At 36.2% G+C, this 22,154-nt stretch overlaps 1 protein-coding gene across 1 annotated transcript in view; it reads right to left on the reverse strand.

Annotated features, from left to right (window-relative positions):
• NAALAD2 (N-acetylated alpha-linked acidic dipeptidase 2) overlaps nt 1-22,154 on the reverse strand; it is a 32,846-nt gene that overhangs the window by 5,978 nt on the left and 4,714 nt on the right. The window contains exons 3-16 of the mRNA XM_085304365.1: nt 21,056-21,242; nt 19,586-19,687; nt 18,890-19,015; nt 18,013-18,199; nt 16,814-16,907; nt 16,187-16,285; nt 13,978-14,063; nt 13,268-13,387; nt 12,751-12,833; nt 10,782-10,845; nt 8,381-8,448; nt 4,377-4,468; nt 2,834-2,924; nt 1,904-2,168 (exon numbers count right to left, since the gene is read on the reverse strand). Coding sequence (XP_085160491.1) covers nt 1,904-2,168; nt 2,834-2,924; nt 4,377-4,468; nt 8,381-8,448; nt 10,782-10,845; nt 12,751-12,833; nt 13,268-13,387; nt 13,978-14,063; nt 16,187-16,285; nt 16,814-16,907; nt 18,013-18,199; nt 18,890-19,015; nt 19,586-19,687; nt 21,056-21,242 — 1,664 coding nt within the window. The remainder of the gene's footprint in view (nt 1-1,903; nt 2,169-2,833; nt 2,925-4,376; nt 4,469-8,380; nt 8,449-10,781; nt 10,846-12,750; nt 12,834-13,267; nt 13,388-13,977; nt 14,064-16,186; nt 16,286-16,813; nt 16,908-18,012; nt 18,200-18,889; nt 19,016-19,585; nt 19,688-21,055; nt 21,243-22,154) is intronic.

The raw sequence follows: 22,154 nt of genomic DNA on the forward strand, positions 1-22,154 counted from the left end.
TCCACAGGGCAACAGATATAAGTTTGCTAGAGGATGGAGTTCTGCCCTTGTTAATATCATGGCTATCTGGTGGTWACAGATTATATTTTAGAAGTAGTAGTAGGAGATTTAAAAGAAAAAATGAGAGTCATCTRAAAGGATATACGAAAATTTGTGCTCATGTTCACTAGCTATTCAGTGCTGCCAGTTTTGGTTATTTTAGCAAATATTATTAACACAACATCTCTTTTTTTCCTGTAAACATTAGTTCCTGAGAGCATATGAATAAATGAAAATATTTATTGWAAAAAGGTTTCCAACCTTCACTGCTGCAGAGAAGCAGCTGAAATGTGAMTCCAAAGGCAAATAAAAAAGCTTTATCTATCTATTATATCTATTATTTTCAAAGAAAGACACTTGTGTGACTTATTCAGGCCTAATCTACAGTTTTCTGTCATTCAGTGTCGGCAAAAGGCAATTCCATGAAAATGCTCACTGAAATGAATTTTAATTTTCACAGTATTGCAAAAACATCCACACATTATAATGCATTCTGGTGCAACAGAATAAAATGAAAAATAAAAAGGTAAAATTTTAATTAAGAACTAATTTAAAGATGATCAGATATCAGAGAAGAGCCATGAAAATAATAAAATACTGGAAAACATGCCTTGTAATAAATGATTCAAAGTGCCATGTCTATGAAGTTATGGACAAGAGTGCTAAGTGGTACTTGGGGAACAAAAATTCCAAAAAAAGATAGCTTCTAAAATTTAGTTGACAAAGGAACAAAGACAGATGCATTTGCTGGAAGGCAGAGTTGGAAAAATGTGCATTTTAAATGAGAATAAAACCCAAACAATTAAAATATTTATCAGCAGAATGATTTTAAGAAAAAAAATGAGAGATTTTCTATTAATGGAAGTGGAAAATCTGGACACRATGTTGTTCTAAGATATATGGTACAGTTCACACAAGAATTTACTGAAAGAAAAATCCTTGTGCTATGCAAAATCTCAGACCAGATAATGTCATAAGGTTTCCTCCGTCTTGAGTGGCCTTTTTACAAAAYAAGTATCTTTTAAAATTTGTTGAGAATTTTTCACCTAGGCCCATTGTAAGAAGGTTTTAATTATGTTTTTGTTTTTCCCAAATGAGGATTCAATTTGAGATACTTTTAATTTTTCATATATCTCTAGAGATTACTGCACCTCTAAAAAGCTAGCTTAAGTCTCCAAACCATGGKCTTACTAAATGTCAAGTGGGATAGGACTGACTGAAAATCATCCTAGGTACAAAAGCACAAGGCATGAATGAAGCAAGAAAAAGAGAGAGAGAGAAAGAAAATGATCGTGGAAGCTACACTAGCCTCTGACCCAGAGTGCTATGCAGCCTYCTTATGTTATATGCCTCATTTTAACGTTTTTAAGTGTTCAACAAATGAATGTACTTATGCAGACGTGTTAGAGAAGTGCTTCTATCACCTAAAATAGGTAGCTGGGGACAGAGACAATAATGAAGCTGTCTGAAGTCAGATTAAGTCCTTGGCTGAGGAGGGATGAGCACTTGTGTCTCCCAAGTTCCAGTAGCCCTAAATGTTGAAYCTGTTTTCTTTTTTAAGTTTGAMAAAAGTACCTGGTCCTGGGCAAGACCACATTTTGCCTTTGGCTGTAGTCCATGGACTGCTCAYAAGCCATATAATAATGTAAATAATTAATAAGATGCCTGGCAGTTATTAGAACCGTCTCATCTGGACAATAATGTTTTACACTAATGAAATTTCTTGGCGGGCTCTTTCCTTATTGTCATGGCATAGCTGAAACATAAAAGGTAGGAATTCAGATTCAGGAATATAACAGGTATGTTGTGTCTCTGCTATTTCTAATTGATACACTCAAAAAGTACTGCTGTAGGTATTACTTACCAAATGATATTTTGTAAGTTTTCAGTTGTTCTTCATATTTTTTGGCCAATTTATAAATTCTATTACTATATCCTTTTAAGGCTTCTCCATAATCTCGACAGTCGAAAGGAATGACGTAGGAATCTGCAAGTTCATAAACCAGTTGGCCTCGTAACTGGGCAATTGTTAGCTGTTTCCTGAAGGTGGGATCATAAAATTTTTCCACTAATTCAAAGGTCTCATACACAGTATGATAAACAGGATAATTGCTGAATTTGTCAGCTTTCTGAAAAACAGCAAGTAAATTTGTTACTGTCCTGTATTCTAACTGCAGTTTAAGGGATGTATTGACYACATAAAGACTAKGATGTTTCTGCACAACTTCCAGATCAAAAAAAGCGATAGAGCACAAATTTCTATCCTTCTTATTTTTTATGTTCATTTTATGAAACTAAAACAACCTTAATCAATGGACTATCACACAAGACAAAGTGAGCAAATTCCTTCTCTTCATCTGCACTGACCTGCCTTCAGCTGCACTGTATTTGCTTTCACCAAAAATKAAAAGTGTCTGGGGGTTTGGATAGCAGAGATCTTTAATCATAGTCCCCTTGGATATTGTGCATTTTTTTTCTGAACAGAATCAAGGAAAATATCTGAACTATGGGTGCTACTGATAGTACGACAGGATGAAGCCTGCATCTCCATTCACATTCTATAAATATCCTCCTAAGWACTAGACATCCTACAGAATGTACACATCATTCCAAAATGTTTATTCTCCAAGCTTTTAGTTTTTTGTTACATTAAAAGATGGCACTGATATACAAAACAGTCAAAGATTCTTTAAAGTTTTTTTCAATTTCAGCATTATATTAATTATGAATAATTGATTTTWAAAGGTAATTGCTCAGCATTATCAAACTTCTTCAAGCAGTTTAGACCACTTACCCTATTCTTGGTATAACGAACTCTGCCTGATGCAATTCCCAGTCGCTGAAAGTAGGCTTCAAAATCACTGCCTGATCCTAGTTTGTTTATTCTACACGTAGGAAAKAAAATGTGTCTATGTAAGAATACTTATTTTATAATAGGGTAGTAATTTAAGCAAAATGCAGATTTTCAAACAAATGGAGGTCAAGGCTTCTGAAGGGCACTACAGGGACAGTAGTAAGATCAGAGTCCAGACAAGTGTCAATCCTAATCTGTCCAACACACTGAGTCCTACACACTAAACCAGCATCCAGTATTACTAGGCAGATCTTTAAATCTAACAGGTGTTAACCCTAATTATGACACTGACCACATTAGAAAAAAGCACACAGTGTGGGCACTGTCAGTCACGAGAGCTACAGAATTGCATCAGATAAGCCTCTGCAATCTTAAAATATTAATAATCTATTAATAATCTATTCCTACACTAATATGAGTTGGGAAGCAATGTATGTAAAGACAGATGTTTTTATATCCTTAATGTATTCTACATTACAGTCAAAGTCTGGTAAATAATTTCCACTACACAAGACACATCTAGCATTCAATACTTAAAAGTAAATATTGCCATCTACTGGGTAGATGTGGCAAGACAGAGGAAAAGAAAATAAACAATAATAGAGACAAATATAGCATTCTAAGKTTTTTTTTAATATTTATTTAAGATTTTTGTTAAGTTTTAATGTCTAGTCAGGAAAATAATTGATGCTTCCCATTTAAAAAAGAAAAAATAATCTAGCGAAATTTGTTAGTATAACTTACTGCATGAAACTATTTGTATCAGTTGAGAAGGGCCAAATCTGGTAGCTTTTACACAGGGAGAAATCTTATTCAGTCTAATGAATCTAGAAATTCATGTTACCAAGGCCTAAAAGATAGGGTAATATATATAGAATATTTTAGTTAAATCACAAGAGGGTCCATTCTATTTACCTTACATGAGTAATGCTACATCGTGAGTAACATTTAGCTCTACCAATTACAAACTCAAAAATGTCTTGAAGTTTTAATACATTCAAATATGGATTTGTAATGTATTACATCTATCTCCATTGTATAAACAAAACTTAAGTATCATGATAGCTTTTTAATTACTGTTCTAGGCAGTTTCTTTTTTTTAAAAAAAAAAAAAAAAACATTTGCTTATCCTAATAATCTTGATATTATCTCACCTACTAGGGKGACTAAACTGTATTCCAAATTCTTTCTCTGCCCTTCACTTCTACATTTGCTTTCCAAACCTTTTATTTTTCTATTAATAAAAGGCCCTTAAAGAGTGTGAGGTTTCATTTTGCAGTGGGCATAGATGTTACTAATGGAGTTTAAAAAAATAATACCATAAGGTTTTATTTTATTTTAAAAGACATTGTTAAGAGAGTCACCCTGAACTAAAAAATTTTGTACCACTGTCATCAACAGCACCTCTTGAGAAATTCTGGAGAGYAGCCATGCTATGATATGCTGCAAATACTAGGAAGGAAAAAACAGATTAACAGCTTACCTGGGATAACTATTATTTTCAGTTGTAGGGTCTTTCTCAAGCCAGCTTTCATAAAGAGACTTACTTTCATAACCCTCATCAGGGCTCAAAATCTGGAGAGGAAAAGATTGTAATCTCTAATACCTCTAATTCCATTCAGTTTCAAAGGAGATTCTTACAGCTATCTGAATCATTCTTAATCTAAAGGATTGCTGCGTGCAAGCCATTAGTCATACACTATTTACCTTCGTTACCCACCCTTACAGATCCCAGTTGTGAACACTCTCTCACAGGCACTAGGAACCATCCACAGACAGGACACTAGCTGGACTCCTTCATTTTTAGGGGGATATTAGAAGAATCCTGGGGATTTCTGCAACTTCTTCACACCTAAGTATAGCACTATATATGTACACATGCATACAGTGCTATGGAGCTGCTTCAGCAACCAGGCTGCCCCACTGTGTTCTTTTCAGTAGGCAAAGGAAGAAGATAAGCCTAAGCCACTGGAGGTTTGCCCCGTGCTGTACTAACATTCTCCCAACAGGCTGAGCCTGAAACGTGACTGCTTTCTGCTGTAGGAAGGCTACAAAGGAACTGTGCTAAAAGAAATGGTCAAAACAGTCATTAACTGTATTACAGCAGTGCCAGACTGGAGTCCCATCGTGCAAGACACTATATGCACAAATTCAGTTCCCATCCCTACCTTAAAAACATGGAAAACTGCGTAAACATTTTAGAAAAGGTAAGTATTATTAAGTACATCCATCATACTGATGGGAAAACTACAAAACAGTACAGAATTAGTTAACCGCAGCTGCTAGGAAATCTGTGGCAGAGCTACAAATCAAACATTCTGGTCCCTAGTCTCTTAGYAGCTACACTTAGCAGCCTTTAATAGTTATGGCTGAAGCCAGGCATGGTCATTTAAATATAAAATTGGTTGTGATGGAGGAGGATTGGGATTTTTTTTTTCGAACAAGGGAAAATCTTTTTTACAAATACAAAGCATAAATGCGTATGGCTAAAGTAAATGGTTGCACAGTACTGTAAGGACTTAAATTCTACACTGAAAAATATACAGACTTCCAGTTGAAAATCCCAGGAGTTCTGACTTCTGAGACTATGGCAGCAGCAARCAGAATAATAACAACTTTGTGAAGTAACTGCTTGTCTGCTGTCATTTCCAGGGCATTTTGGTCAAGTTCTAGGGCTAAATTGAAAATGGTATATTCATAAAAACAAGCTGAACTCTGACATATGGGAATAGAAGTACTCCATGCTCTGGTAGAGATGTTATTCTGACAGCTCTGGTTATGTAAAAACCATTGGTCAGCTTTTTCACACAACACTGAGAGCCTAATAAAACATACTATTTGCACTGACTTACATCCAAATCTAGAATCAATGTAAGCTCACTACTACCTGAAGAGGAGATGCAGAACTCTTTAAATAAAAATTCAAGGTAAAAAGTGATAAATAGAACATGGAAATTGGAGTCAGACTACTGTAATGCTGGCTGGTGTCAACAAATTTTCTAAAGCCTAGTAGTAGAGCAGTGCCAGAAAAGACTGGCAAAAGCTCAATATCCCACCTGCATGCTGACTACCACGTTTTAAGTGCAGAACTCCCTAAGCACAGCACTTCATGTGTACCCTGCATGTTTTGGTGAGAAGMGGCTCACTCAAAACCAAGAAGAGAAGAGAGATCATGGGATGAATGTGCTAAGCTGGACTTTTTAATATGATCAGAAATCACCTTCCTTCAGACATGCATAATTTCCACCCACATCTACACTAACATTTTTTTGTATACTGGCCTTTCTGAATGAATATCCGTCCCGTCAAAAAGCCCAATGCACAGTGTATGGAACATTTCAGTTCCATTTATATTAAACTGAGAGTTCCTGAGGTGCCCAGGACTTCTGGCAGTTCAAGAAACTGACTACCAAGATATGCAAAGACTTAAAAGGTTGAGGCCTTGCTGTGTACATCTAGTTTCTTAATGCTTTCTAAAAAACAAATGCATCCCTAGTTAGGTATCTCTAACTCCTCTCCCATAGTCTATCAAAACATAAGCATTCTGAGCATAACTGTTCTGGAGAAAGGTTTCATAACCTGATTGCTGGAGGTCTCTGGTAACATGTTGACACTGGTAAATTAAAGATGTTAGGAAATGAAAACTACAGTCCAGTTGAACTACTGCAGTTCAATTGGACTGTGAATTTATTTTTAATGAAAGTGAGAAGGGGGCCTAGATTTAACAGTTAAAGAAAAAAAAAAGTGCTAGCTAGAAAAATGTGAAATGGATTATCTCAAAATTATTTAGAAAGTGAAATAATAATAATAATAATAATAATAAAACACTGCAGATGAGATTCCTTGGAGAAACAAAATGACAGAAGAAAATGGAGAAAAGTCTCCTTGAATACAAAAAGCAGACAGAAGCAGAGAACCAGGACCTTTCAACGGTGGCTTTAAGGAACTGAGGGAACAGTCAGATTTTTCCCTGACAACTCCCTACCACAAATCCAGCTTCTTAATAACGAATCAGTGAAGTGTGTGCATGAATATAATGTACTTGCTAGGAACTCTTTAGCAAGGTAACAGTATGGGATTATGGAGTAGCTTGCAGGCTTTCTATTGTTTATAATACATTTCTGCTGTTAAAAGCTTGAAATTGGACTGGAGCATTTTCAAAAATGCCAGTCTCTCACAGATTTCATATGATACTGTAATGGAAGTTTTCTACTCAAAGTCAGTATCAGCTGAATGTGGACTTCAAATCAAAGAGTAAAGTAGTAGTTTTAGCCCAGAGCATTTTTAGTCTTCTTATCTTTTGCAGATATACAGATCCCTGGATAAGCGGCTTGCCATAGATAAAAAATAAATTATTCTAACCAGGATCCTGCAGCACTAGGGACATAGAAATTTTTGCAGGTRAAGTGGATGGCCCCTCAGTGTGTGAAGTGTCATGGCTAAAATCTGAACAAATACAGCTTCTTCCTCTGAAAGGGATAAAAAGTAAGATAAAATGAGTTGATTAGAAAATAAAATGTATATAAGAAAAGAAAAAGACAGAAATAGCTTAGATAAACTATCCCAGATCCACACCAAGGCTTTTCCTTGTTAAAAGAAAATGTACTGCATTTGAAAATAACTCCGAATGAATGCAATTCTTGTAAGAAGGGAGACAAACACCTGGAACCATCTGACCAAGTGCTGTTACAGCAGCAGATTCTGCTGCCCTAACAGTTATCAAGAAAAAAAGAGTCTGTATGTACAAGAGTGGACAATCACATTTGGTCAGATAAATCTCATTCTAAAGGCATCTATTTGTAGCCACTGCCTTTAAAAGAAGCCTGAGTTTCTTAACTGAGAAACAGATGCCTTCAGTTAATTGAGATGAATCCAGATCTGAGGATAGTACTGGCTCCTACTCACTCAACGAGGGCAGTGCAATGGCTCATGCTAGGTGCCTCATCTGGTTAACTCCTTATGCAGCCAATAACATTTTGTGCCTCAGTGAAGGCCTACAATCCACACATCTGGCCTTGTAGTAAGACTCACTCAATCTTTTGATACCACAGTATCTCCAGGTCTCAGCAAGATAGGGAGAAGATTTAGAAGGAACAAACAGACAAGAAAAAAAAGGTAGCAAGCCAATGTGGAAAGAAATAGATACTATTCTGCACTTGAAATAAAAATGTAAAACACAGTTTATTTCCTTGAATTTCCTTACCCCCTTTGACAATTGATCTAGCTTGAGTATTTTATTATCTTGTCTTTATTCCATTTGTATGCTATATTGAAAATAATATTTCAGTTAGGTCAGATACCCCTTCCAGTCTTTCAAAGAATATTGAAGACCTGTGAGCCTGGATTGTATACCACTGAGAGGAAGTTTTGCCATTGATTTTGGTGGGATCAAGACTCTTCTAGCCCAGCCATAAGATATTACATCCAACAAACTTGCAGTTTTACATGATCAGAAAGTCACAAACAATAGATACTCTGATTTTGTACCTCTTTTGTCAGTTTATACACCAGTTTGTAGAGAAGGGGGGTGCAGTCAACTCTTAATGTGTAGTTGCCTGAAAATGAAATACAGACACAGAAATCTTGCCCTTACATACCAGCTGGGATGAGCAGCATTTTCTAAGGTTTAATGGATTAAGCCTTAAAGTCCTTTCTTACACAAACCTTTCCTTGACTCTACGATAAAAATTATCAGAATATATACAGAAATAGACCACATATTTGGTCATGTTGTGTAACCTAGTGCCTCTAAATGACAATGATGCATTGGATATATAGTACCAACACAGTTATGTAATCAAACCATCCCATAGTTCTAAAACATACCCAAGTCTTCTTTACTTGCTACAAGCCCTTTTCATTCATGTGCTACCCAAAACTTGTATTAAATAGAAGGCAGCAGTAACCTCCTATAAAAAGAAGTTGTTAAAAATAAAGTGAGTGCATTCATGAACTGTGCAGGAGGAAAGACATACTCCTTATAATACTTTTTAAGAAATCTTTCAAAGCAGCTACTTCTTTCACAATAAAGAGGTCCTTCTGAATGCTTTCACCATCTGTAACTGGAAGACAGGCCAAGGCCATCTTCTCAGTAAGATGTTTGCAAGACAGCTGACTTTCTGTATTTCAGAACTAAACTTCACCCAGACAGGAGGCAATATAGATGAAGAGCAATGTTTTCATTCATTCCCTTATAAATATCCGCTATACCACCAGGCTCTGGCTTGTACATTTTACACCAAGCTAGTTTCCACCTTGCTTGAGGGCTGTGTAAAGCTATCTGGAGTCTCTCATGCTGAATTTAGCAGAAAGGGCCCCATCCAAAAGAAATTATTACTATTTTGGAGGCAGGCAGGAGTATTAAGCAGTCTTTTCTACAGACTAGAGCTACTTAACAGCAGCTGGGAAAACACGTCTCCCCTCACACACAGACTAAAACAAAGAGGGGTGAGAAGGCTTTGCCATAMTAAAGCATAAGCTATTGAGATTTTAATCCTTAGAGTCACATGAAAAATGGCTAAGATACTTAAAACAGTACATTGAAGCATGGTGCTCTTTTTCCTTATTATGTATTTCTTTTGCAGTGTTTTGCTTTCATGTTTTCTTTAATGCATAAAGTAAGAGACACATTTGAACAATCAAGATYTGGAAGCAAAATTTTAATGCTTCAGTTTGTTGGCTCCGAATCAGCTAAAAAATGTGTGTTACAATCCATGCTGAGAATAATAGACAGTTGTAAAGCTATTATTTCATCCATGAGATCTTCTAGGCATGAAATTCTGCTCTACTTTTTACACAGCATGTAGGCTGCATAATTGAAAGAACAGCTCTCCTCTCCCTGTACCTCAACACTAACTCAGCATTTAGAAACTCAGTTTGGCTTTTTAACTCCTTCCAATCCCTTTGTGACAGACAGAATTATCAGTTGACAGAAAGAAAAAGATTTTTTAAATATGCCTATAAATATACATTGTACTCACACACAGCAAGCCCAAATAATTTGAGTTTAACACGGGAAGAGCAATGCCTTAAGAAGCTGATGTCACGATGCAGGACAGCTTCATGGGACTTCACTGACTATTATTTCAGCACATATAATGGCAAATTAAGCCCTTTTATAACAAAACTCAGTATAATTTAAGAGGGATAYTGTCCTCATTATTTCAATTTAGGTCATAGTGCTGGCCCCAGCATCCAAAATTCAGTTTCTAAGCAGCATGCCTGCATGTCAGACTCTTCATGGAATTTGAAGGGTACAGTGAGCACCATAATGGTGGGAAATCTTTTTGGGAAACGCTCCCGAGTGCTTATTTTTCTAGGAGAGCCCTGCCGTAATACATAACTATTTCTCTGCACAGCCATAGCAAAGCATAGGTGACTGCAGTGGCCCAAAGCACCAAAGTGAATTCTCACCTCCACAAAATCTAAGCCCAAGGCCTTGGCACAAATTGTCTTGAGACTGTAATAAATGACAGTGCCCCAAAATATATTTACTCCACAGTAAAAGGAGCTGGAGCTGCACGTACAACACAAGGAATACTGTTTTGAATATATTAAAGCTGTAATTGTATATTTAAGCTAATAGAGTTTCTCAAGAGAGAGTTTTAAATCCGGACTGCTCCATTCATTAATCTGGACTCCTTCAGGAGACCTTCAGGACTCAGTGCACTTGGGCTGGAGTTCACAGAGGGTACTACTTGCAACAACAAAACAACACAAAAATTTAAATGGATCTCTCTCACCACTTAATTCTGTATTTATTACATTTACTCACAATTTCATATTCTCTATCTTATGTTTACCAGCTTTGGTAGCAAGAAATGATACAGAGTGAAATATTAAAACTGATATCTAGGAAGTAAAGTGAATTTAAAAATAAAAGACACACCTTCTATAGAAGAATCTGTGTTGATGTATGCAACTGCTCGCTCCTGGAGGACTTTGGCATTTTCCTGGGGTTACAGAGGTACAATTGTTACTTTTAATTGTTCATATTTAGTCAAAAACATGTTAAGTACATTCCTTTTTTTAGAGCATTACATTTAAGAATCCAGAATAAGTAGTGCTATGTATTTTACTAATTATATTATAGTTTGAGGATGGTCAATGCAAAGATCTGGACACACGAACTGCATTCTTGCTTTCTGGGACTTCTTAATTTGTTCTGGAAACCATCTATAAAATGCAGGTGCTTTCCACAGTAGCAAGATGGAAGAGGAGAATTACTGAACAGTATTGCCATAAGGCAAACTTAAAGTTACATAAGCGTTTTAACTGTGTACTTCCTGTGCTTAGAAACTATAGCACATATATCAAGTTGAATGTCAACTGCTTTTTCAACTTGTGACACATGACTGTGAGGTGATCCAGAATTCCTCTGTGCTTTTAATTATTAATTATTTGTGCGAGCTCCCAGGATCGAATTCAGTTTTAACACCGGTAAACTGGATATTGCTTTCATTTCTACACACTTCCATTTCAAAAAGGGATGAACCAAAGCACTGACATTTCCTGTTAAACTGAATGTGACCAATTGCTTTAAGACAAYGAAAGCATTGCTTTCATTCTAAATATATACACACATATGCCTTTTTTTTTTTTTTTTGAAATTGACACTCTAATCAGTAAGTCCTGGCTTTGTGATAGATATTCTAATTAGTTTAGTAATTGATATTTGATTTGTTCAATTTATTAGCCAACTAATCATTTCTACATTTCTACAAACTGCATTGTAGTTGATAACTCTATAACCCAATTGCTGTCTTTAAAACAAACAGTAGAAGAAACTGCAGAAGAATATAATGCCAGGGAGAAAACTTGTGTATACATACATGTGGCCTAACATATGTGCAAAATCATATTAGCAAAACAAAGAAATTCCTTCATTTACAAGCAATGAAGATTGTTTATGTAACAAAAGGATGTTGCCACAGTCACAGAGTCTGCTTGTTACACGGAAGAATGTGAATCTTATCGGTTATTTTTTCTCAAGATTTAGAAGATGACAGATCTGGCAGCTGCAGAAAACACGGATATAAGCTGTGAGGAATATCTCTAGAGAAACTAAACCTAATTTAGATGTCAARGAGGACAAATGTATACTGCCAAAATAAAGCAAGAAAACAATAATATAAGTACATTGAGGTTCAAATATGAATTGTGCTTATGGCTTTCTAATCTAGTACAACTGTCATTGCATGAAAAAATGGATTACTAGATATTAAATTATTAAACCAAAAACATTACAGAATAGAGGTAATGATATGAGAACAAACCAAACATAAAAAGAACTCCTAATTTATTTATGACTTGCTTAATGGAAATTAGGAAGACATTTTAAATCCAACACTTTACCTTAAAATCAGTTAGTAAGAAATGTTAAATTTTGCTTTTCTGATCTAACATCCCATAAATGAAAGATCACAGACCCTTTCATTTGCCAAAGAAAGAGGATTCATTTTCATGCAAAAGATTTGATGTGCTCATGGATCACAGATGCATGATCTTCTCAAGTAGCAAGTGAGAGAATAAATCAATTCAGATTATATACAGTGCTATCATTTTGTTGAATGAAGAGATAGGCTTCCACAGAGGACTGAGACCACTAAGGGACACCAGTGTTAAACTAAAGGAGAGTTTTAAATCTTAAAAAAGCTTGTGCACTCATGTTGTTGTGAGCAGTTAGATCAGCAATTTGCATAAATACGTAACGGGGACTCACAGTCCCTGAAGAGGAGTCTGTTGTGCTCCGATTTTACCTCGAGCCAACTGATTGCAGTCTAGGGACAGACAYCACTGGGGGACTGTGCCTGCCAGCAACAGACTTCCAAGTTATGCTKTCTTTATACTATTCTTACCTCAGCCCATTCTGTGGAACCCAACAATCCAAATTCTTCTGCATCCCAGCTAGCAAAAATAATAGTTCGCCTAGGTCTCCAACCTGCAAACACATAGCTAAATTTGAAAATTAGACTAAACTAAACTTAGGAAGTCTAATGAAAGATCACAACAGTTAATTAAATCACTTTAAAAAACGACACTTAAGTGATACAGCAATAAAAAGAATTCCCTGTAAATTCCTTAATTGAAAGTATTACTGTAGCAGTATTTCCTGTTAACAGCAACATTTTCATCCATACAATTAAAAAGGATAATATTACACTGATGTGAGACATGACAGAATAAATTCAACCAACTAAGATTCAATGTTAGTTATGAATCTCTTCATCAAATTTGCATATTTCATAATGAGAAATACAACTTTCTGTAGAGGTGAAAAGTTAAAATAACACAACTGTTTATGGGAATATTCAACACAGTCCCTCCAAGCTGCTGTTTTCCATAGCCATCCTTTAAACTCTTAAAGTAAGTTACCTTCCATCTTCATTTTTCCAAAACTCCGAACAATCTCTTGAAAAACAGCAGCCCCAGTAGACGGGTCAATGCCACCAAATACCCAGGAATCTCTGTGACCTCCTAAAATAATATACCTGTCTGAAAAAAAACCCACAGAATATAAATCCTTAATTCAAAATGCAATCAGGTTACCTATATTTCCTTTGATTCCATCCYTACTTTTGTTAAAAGAAAAATAAGGTTTAATATCAGCAATAAGGATTTATTTTTAAGGTAAATTGCAATCATTCAATTACTTTACTGAAGTGTATAAATGAAGATAAGACATTTCATACATATTTTTCCAGTTAAAAATCTTTCTTCTACACAGCTTGCCACTCAGAATCAACAATAGGATGTTGAAGTCTCAAATTATCTCTAGATTTCTGTACTTTGCATCGTGTTTAGTTTTGCAAGGGCAAAATGTATGAATCACTTAAGGGGAATCCTATAGTAGAATGACAGGGGTTATAAAAAGCTCTGACAGCTGTCATTCTAACATTCCCATTCAAATATATTTTTAGGAATGTCAACACTGTGATGGGAGGGAAGGACAAGGTATTAAGGATTTCTCAGATTCCAGTGCTATCTGGTTATCTCAAAAACTTGCAGTTTCTTGCAACACGAGAACAATTTTGCCAAATATAAAATAAAGAAGAAATTAAAATCCTTAAGCATCTGATGCTCACCTGGTTCCATAGCTCCTCTGAGGATGCCAATGACATTGTAAATTCGTGTTATTTGATTGTTTATTTGAACATGCATTCTGACTTTTCTGAAATGAAAAACAGTGTGAAGTAACTATCTCTGACTTGAGGGGACAATGAAAACTCAATGTAAGAGCCTGTAAGACAGTAAGTTTGTGTGCTTGCTCTGCTTTGTGTGTTCTGCACTCACCTAACCYCTGATCCATCAGTATTCCTTTTTCATTTCAGATTAAACTATTCACATAAAGGTACTTTAAGAACTAATCTGTAAACTTTTAAACATTTAAATAATTTACTGAATTCATATTTATGGGAGTCAATACTTGCAAATTAGAGGAGGAAACTGATAGAAATAGACAGTAATTAAAAATACTTTTAAATTTAACCAAAATTGATAATTAGGAAGATACGTATTTTTATAAAGAATACATTGTGGTTTTACAGCACAGTTAAGTGTAACAAGATAGTCGTTGGAGGTAGTTGGAGAGATGGTCACTATAATTATTCATCCATGAATAAATTCAAGTATCTGTTTAGGACAGCAGATCAAAGTGACCATGCTTTGTCAAACCGAAAAAAAAAAAGTTATAAAAAGAAAGGAAATTCATGTGAAAATAATGGAGTATTCAAACTTTCTTTAGTTTGTAGAAAAAAAACAAAACATCAAAAATGATGCTTTTAGTTGTGTCTGGCACAATCTCAAGAGTTTTATATTTGAAGTTATCTTTTCAGCAGCAAATTTACATAGCTGTCAAAATCAAAACCTACTTCAGGACAGCTGTTGGATCTTTGCCCAGAAAATAACTGACRTCAGTGCCTTGAGCTTGCAAATACCTGCACACTTTTCATGTGCAAATGACTCTTTACCTAGACTTGTAAGGCTGATTTTGATGTGGAGTTGCTCCAACAGAGAAATGTATGTAGGATCAGCCTATAATATTTACAAAACTGGTTCACTATCAAGTAAGAAGATGTCAGAAAGTGCATTCCAAAACATTTCCCATATGCATGTTCTGTTGATGGATTATATCATTTCTTTTCTTACTTAGTTTTATAGCTCTTCAAGACTTTCAAAACCCTGCCTTAATTATGCCAAATGTGCTCTTCTATTTGTTTTCATACTTTATTTATTTTCAGTTGCTGTTAAAACACAGCAAGAAAGAACAATGATAAATTAGGTCTTGATATAATTATATATTCAGACTGATGTTCATGAGGTGAAGCAGTGATAATGATATATCATTATTACACACTGCCTGTTGTYGTATTGCTCATAGAATTATATCTCATCTCGACTGAAACTATTTTTATGTTACACATTCCTATAAGATAGCAATCTTTATCTAACACAACTTGCCATTTATAAATGAGGAGGAACTACTGTGACACTCCCTGACAACCAGCCAAATTCCTGACAGCTACAACAATTGCTACATGGTTCAGTCTGCTAGAGAGCCAGCCTGTTAGTGCTGGGGAGCTGGCCAGTTTTATTTCTCCATTAGAACTGAGAAAATATAAACATCAAACACATTCTTGCTAATCCATTTGGTTGAAGTCCTGTTTCTCCCAAACAAATCAACAAGATGCTTTGTGTTCTTTGGCTGTGTTAGTGTTTGGAGCTTTCCCCCATGAGGCTTATGAGGTTTGGGGACTCCTAAATCATTTCASATTCTTCACAGCTCTAAGTTCACACAAGTCCTGGGAGGCTTCCAGTGGACAAGGGAAAAACACATACAGAAGAACTACTGAATAGTTAATGCTTCCCCCTTCCACTACAACAAGCTCGTTGTTCTATTGTTGTCTCAATCATCAGAAACAGGAAGGACAGAACAAGTGAGAAAGAAGTTTTAGGTTCATTCAACAGTAATAGAAAATGTCCACTTCCTGCTGTCTAGGTATTTTTAAAAGCATCAGCAAAACACAGTAAAAATCTCAAAGTAAGGACTGAGGTGAAAATAATAGAGCTTGATCTGAATGCCCTGAGTCTTTCCAACAACTTTGGAGGGTGCTGAGAAAACCCACAGTTTTGACCATTCCACTTATTTTCTATTCCTAATCATTATCATTATTTCCCACTTAGAATAACATTAATTTCTCCAGAATATTTCTCTAGATGTACTGTTTCACAGCTTTGTTCTTGCTGAGATTTTTATTTTCAATATTAGATAAATAGATGAGTATTCACACAGACCTTGTAGAAAAGTTGTGTGCAAACCCGGGCCCTATATTATAAGACACATTGAGACTTCCCTTCCAGCTGCTGTCTGGAGCCRCAGGTCCTCCCATTGTACTGTTAAGTGAAAACCAAAACAAATGTAATTCACCAACAGGCTAAAACCAGAAATTCCCTTAAGATTCACTGTACCTAAGACAAGGTGGGCATACAAAAATTTAAGACAGACATCATGCCAGTAACTGATTGATTTGAAATCTCCACATAAGCTTAAATGAGATAATTATGCACAGTTAATTAAAAAGGAAAGGCCTGTAAACTAACGTAAGTGCTCAACATTTTTAAATACATAATGATAGTACATTAAAGTAGAGAAAGTAATGAAATAGATTTTAAATTTTCTATCTTCTCACCACAATTCACTACATACTATATTGTTCTTTATAAACAGAACACAGGCAAACTTGTTTTTCTATAGAAGGCTTGCAGGCAGTAGCTATTTATTCATGTTTTCTGAAGCACACACTACTACAAAAGAGCAATAAATACTAGTAACAGCATGGATTTTATCAGCTTAGTATAAAAGGATTTTGCTACACATTTGTGAATACTAAATTCTGTTAAAGAGGATTTATGTATACTAACCGTAATAACACTTCTGCATCATGATATCCAATGGGATGAACTGGGATCTTGGGAATCCCTATTCCTTCTTCAACTTTATACCGGAAAGTGTACTCTGAGAAAACAGAACAAAATGTCAAGTTTTAGTGTTCCTATCAACTTCCACCAAACTGATTTACTTCTGAATAGTGCAGCCCCACAGGAGCCACAAACACGTATCACCTCTTTACTTCTTAAATCACTTTGACACTGCTTCAATGAAATCAAAATGTTTTAATAAGACAGAGCCCAAACATAGTAGTGCGTCTGCAGAACTAGAAGCCTCCACTTCTGGCTCAAGTCGAATTTGCTGCCCATCCACATTACTTGAACATTCTCACAGCTGACTGTGAGATAACCCAGCTGACGTGTAAGGGGAAGACAGCCGTTGTGCAGGCTGCAGAAGATACCCACAGATGCATTTACCTATACCCTAGACAGGTATTGGCTCTCCGAATCTGGTGGGCCAGGCTGTCCTGTTTATCCTTATGGTGTTGTCTTTTATGCCCTCAACAGTGCTCACACAAGCCATTGAGCTTTGCAGAAGCAACCCTGTGTAGGGGTAGCTTCAGTAGACGGGACTGGTAGGCATCTTAGTCCAGACTGAAGTAGGGCTCTTTAAAAGGGCAATACAAACATATCATGCCAAATCTCAAAAGATGACAGGTTTCTGTTAGTTTTAATACAGAAATTTTATCCCTATGAGGAGAATTTTAAACTGCTTTTCTGTTTGGAATTTAGGATCATCAAGGAAACATACCTCTAAGCAAAGGTATTACTCCTCTTCGATGTTAGACTATAATCTATTTTAAACTGGTCCTCTTGAGAAACACAGAAATTCAAAAAAAMCTATAAATTCTCAGCCATCTTTTACTGTGTTGCAGTCTGTAAACCAATCAATGTCCTGTTTTCCTACAAGTTATAAGGCTGCACTCATACAAGGGAGATTTTACTAAAACTTGCTTTCTCTGAGTAACTCAAAGAAACCAGTTGAAACAACATACAGACAGAACCTGATTTGCAGCAGGAAAATGAACTACTGCTAAAAACCATCTTAAGCAGCTTTTATCCATGCATTAAAAAAAAAAAAAAAAAAAAAAAAAAAAAGAATTTCTACTGATACAATAACTTTCAGGACCAGTTTAGAAAGTGCATGATGATCCAGGGCCCAGATCTCTCACCTTTTGCAGGATAACCTGGTGTTAGAGGGTCTCCAGCTCCATTCAAGTTTAGTACATTCCCACGCTGGGCTCCTTCACCTGGAAGGTTCCAGCCATCTGGATAAGCATCTACTCCTGGGGYACAGTAGTCAGCAGGGTCTGAATAAAGTATGATCCCTTGAGCTCCCGCTAATATGGCGTTTTTAACCTGTGAAATGATTTACTTTTAAGAAATCCTTTTTTAATACAGTCATAAATCTGAATGTTGCAGCATACTTCCAGTTTACACAGTTCCTTCTACACAGTTTAGAAGTCATCTTTGTAGAAGAGTGAAAATGATCACAGACTCAGCAGAAGAACACACCACAGTGAAACACAGTATGCTCATTACTTGTGTCATACCTTTTGTCATAGCTCAAGGCTATAGGAAAAAGTACAACGTACTGTAAACTGAGGCACAAGAACTGACCACTATCCCCATTATCATACRATTTCCAGTTTTGCTGGAGTCTGTATGAAGTCTTGTCTGAAGTCAGATAAGTAGTTATTTGAACTCTATGCCTCAGATTCCTTGTCAACTACTTATATCTTCAAAATACTGCAGCTCTGTGGAGAAGTAGTAACAAACCTGGCTATAAAATCTATTCACTTCCCTCAACTAATGTCCCACAAGGACTGCCTAAGAAGTTTGCAATCATCTGATTCTCAGGAGTTTAATACATTCATCTGATTTTATTGTTTGGAAGTTATTCTTAGAACACAGTCACTCTGGAGAGATTGCAGGCTTCCTTCTGCTCATGTGTTCCAACTTAGAGTCCTCATTAACTCCTGCTGGCTCTACTGTGAGCAGCATCAGAAACAGCAACCTGCGGAGGGAAAAATAAAACTCAAGCCTTACTTTGTTTCCTCTGAAGATCTTCCCATATCTGGCAATGACAATCTTTCCTGTACAATTAATTCCCATTTCACGCTCCAGCTTAAAAAAATCTTCAGTGCGGCCATAGTTCACATATACCAGATCTGCCTGCACAGTAAAAAAGAAAAGCAGTTTCATGGCAACTGGTCATTCAATTAACAAAATGCCTGTTTTCACAAATACACAATTTTATTTACTCTGTATGATACAATTAGTTTTTGCATTTCTACAGACCAGACCCAGTTCCTGAAGAACAACAGCAAAATATTTCCATAATATTCTACAGGAAGTCTTGATTCAAATTACTGACCTTTGTCAGACTTAAAAAGTTCTTTGGCCATGCCACAGAACGAATAAACATAAGGAATAGTCCTATTCCTTACATATACAGTATACACAAACACTCCCTGTAATATAATTTTATCCATCTATGCAATGTTATGTTGCCCCTAATTGAGTCCTCTAGAATAAATTTTGTAGTCTTTCAAGTCATATGTATAATTCAAAATGTCTTCCTAATTGATGTATAGATTGATATCTCTTCTTTCCCTGTTATTGAGTAATGGGGAATAGTCTGAGATATATTGGAGCAATCTGTCCCAGTAAGTGTTTCTCGAAATATGACTTCAGCTAATAATACTATTCTATAATTTTACTTTTCTATAATTTTTTTCTTACCTCTGGCATTCCTTGTGCTGAAAAAGCATTATATGGTGGCAGAATACCAGTAACATTTTCATATCCTTGAGGAGGTGGTTCAAAAAATGATGTATTAAAAATCTATCAATCAAAAACAGAAGTCTTTAGTCAAACACTCCACCTCCTGGCACAAGTTTATACAGTAAGTTTACTGCAAATGACATCCCGGTTTACATAAATTGTTAGCACACACACACACAAAATTAAAGCATGCATAAATTTAAACAAAAAGTAGCTACAGACACATATCTTAATTTTTAWAACAAAATGCATAAAGGAATACAGAGAGAGAGAGATCACTGATCATCAGAGGCTCATGAATCAATCACTGAACCTAAGCAAAGAAGTAACTGACAAATGCCAAGGGCTGGTGACAGTAAAGAGACATCTAGTTCATTCGTATCATCACGGGCTCTTTTTGTGGTTACTCCCACCTGTATCATCTCTTTACCTCTTTGGTAGACACTCTTTAGTAGATATTCTCCAGGTAAATGTGCTGCCTTTCATCACTATCCACAACATTCAGGTAATTTCAAGGTTTACCTTTGTCACCCTGTGAGATCCAGCTGAGAGACTGTGCTACGACAGGAAGATTCTGTAAGAATTGCCTCAATCTGTTACCTCTAAACTTATGTTATCCCTGTGCCCATATTCCCCAGTTTCTACCCAGTTCCTCCTTATTTGCTACCCTGTTCCTCTGGCAGTTCTAACTTCCTTCCTCACTCAGGCTCCTTGTCAGATTTTACTTCTAGGTCTTTATTTTCCTGGGTATACAAAATGGAGAAGGGGATTATAGACTGACTGTTCAGTATTACTTCTAACGCTAGACTTAGGAGACGCCAGAGAAACTTAGCAGGATCAAGTTCAAAACAAATGAAAAGAGGCAGTACCTCATGCAGTGGGTAGTWCCTGTGTGGCACTCATCTCAGCAAAAATTGTACAGGTGTCCACACAGAGACTGGACAAGTACTTGGAAGAGAGATCCAATGAGAGTTCTTGAAAAGACTAATTGCATCAGGCTCAGAGAACCCCTAAGCTGAAAACAGCTTGACACTGGAAGAATACATGCATCAGATATGTTTCTTTGTTCTTAAACTTCACTGCGCATTCACTTATGGTTGYTGATGGAAATAGGATACTGATGTAGATATATTCTCAATCTGAACCAGCATGGCCATTCTTACATGTTACTGGTTTTAGGTCCCTATCTGTCCACAATATCCTACCTAAATCTCAGTTTCCTTCTGTTGTCTGAGGCACTGAGATTTCAGTCACTCTGTTCTGTTCTGTTAAACAGCCTGGAAAACTATTTCTTAATATGAGTCCCCTTTGCACTGGATTTTTCATCATATTATACTATGCTGGGATGAGGGGGTGGGAAGGCAGAAGAAGTCACTGTTTCTTTAAAGAAATCTTACATAAATATAGTTTAATCATTAAAAATATCACCTCATTCCCTTGATCATCAATTATTGAGATGTAGTTTGGCTGGGTTTCATTTGGGTAGGAAAGAAGGACATCATAATGAACTAGTTCTGCTGAATCCAATCCAAATTCCTTCCACTGGCCTTGAATTTGTTTGGCAAGAAAAAGATTCTGTTCTGTTCCTGCGAGGTGAGGAAACTTTGTAAAAGAACTAGAACAAAACAGAAAGTCAGTAGTAAGCAATAAGCTCAGAGAAACAGAATGGCCAAGTTGGACCAGTGTATCTAAAGCTTATCTTTAAGCCACGTGCAGAGAAAGTAAGTTGTCATGGCTAATGTCTGAGTTGTATAACAAGACTGTTTATCCAGGTGAGTCAGGATAAGCATAAAGGGTAGTCAGAGCGGAGGAGTTTTCCTGAGGCCCTAAGGTAAGTCAGATCAGCTTTCTCTTTGCATAACAGAAGTAGCCACACCTACATACAAGCAAAAACAATCAGTGTCAAACATTCAACAAAAGAATGTGAACAGTATACAAGGAGCAGAAAAGATATAGAAAAGCTACACATTGAGAAAGGAATTCTCCAAATAATTCGGGTATCATGATGATGGATTTGAATACTGTTGGCATAAAATATATATATTAAGTTTAACTTGAAAATCATTATGTCAAATTATCTGAATAGATTTGTTCCTATTTTTTCTTAATCAAAAGCCTGAATAATATAAGTCTTATTACCAATTTACATCCAGAACAGATGCATTACATAATAGTGTTAAACAGTTAGAAACAACTTCCAGTACCTCTGAGCTACCTTACACTAATCTGTCCAGTTTGTTTGGCCCAGTGAAAAACTGACTAATGGTGAATGCTGATAAGTCAGCGGGGTATCATGCACCACCTTTCGGATTCCCAACAGACCACTTGCTACTGGCTGCCAACTGGAAGTCAAGTACCATTAGTTACCATTAGTAAACAGTATCTAACACCATTGATTAGTACCGGTTGAACCTAGCAGTTCACATTTTCAACTCATCCAGCAGCTTGTTCTTCCAGTACACAGTTTATCAGCTTCCAAACAGGAATGCTGTGGGAAACAATGTTCAAGTCTTTGTTAAAGTCAAGG

The sequence above is a fragment of the Rhea americana genome, unplaced genomic scaffold (genome assembly GCF_003343005.1).
Source record: "Rhea americana isolate MKP2758 unplaced genomic scaffold, rheAme1 scaffold_208, whole genome shotgun sequence".
NCBI classification, from domain to species: domain Eukaryota; kingdom Metazoa; phylum Chordata; class Aves; order Rheiformes; family Rheidae; genus Rhea; species Rhea americana.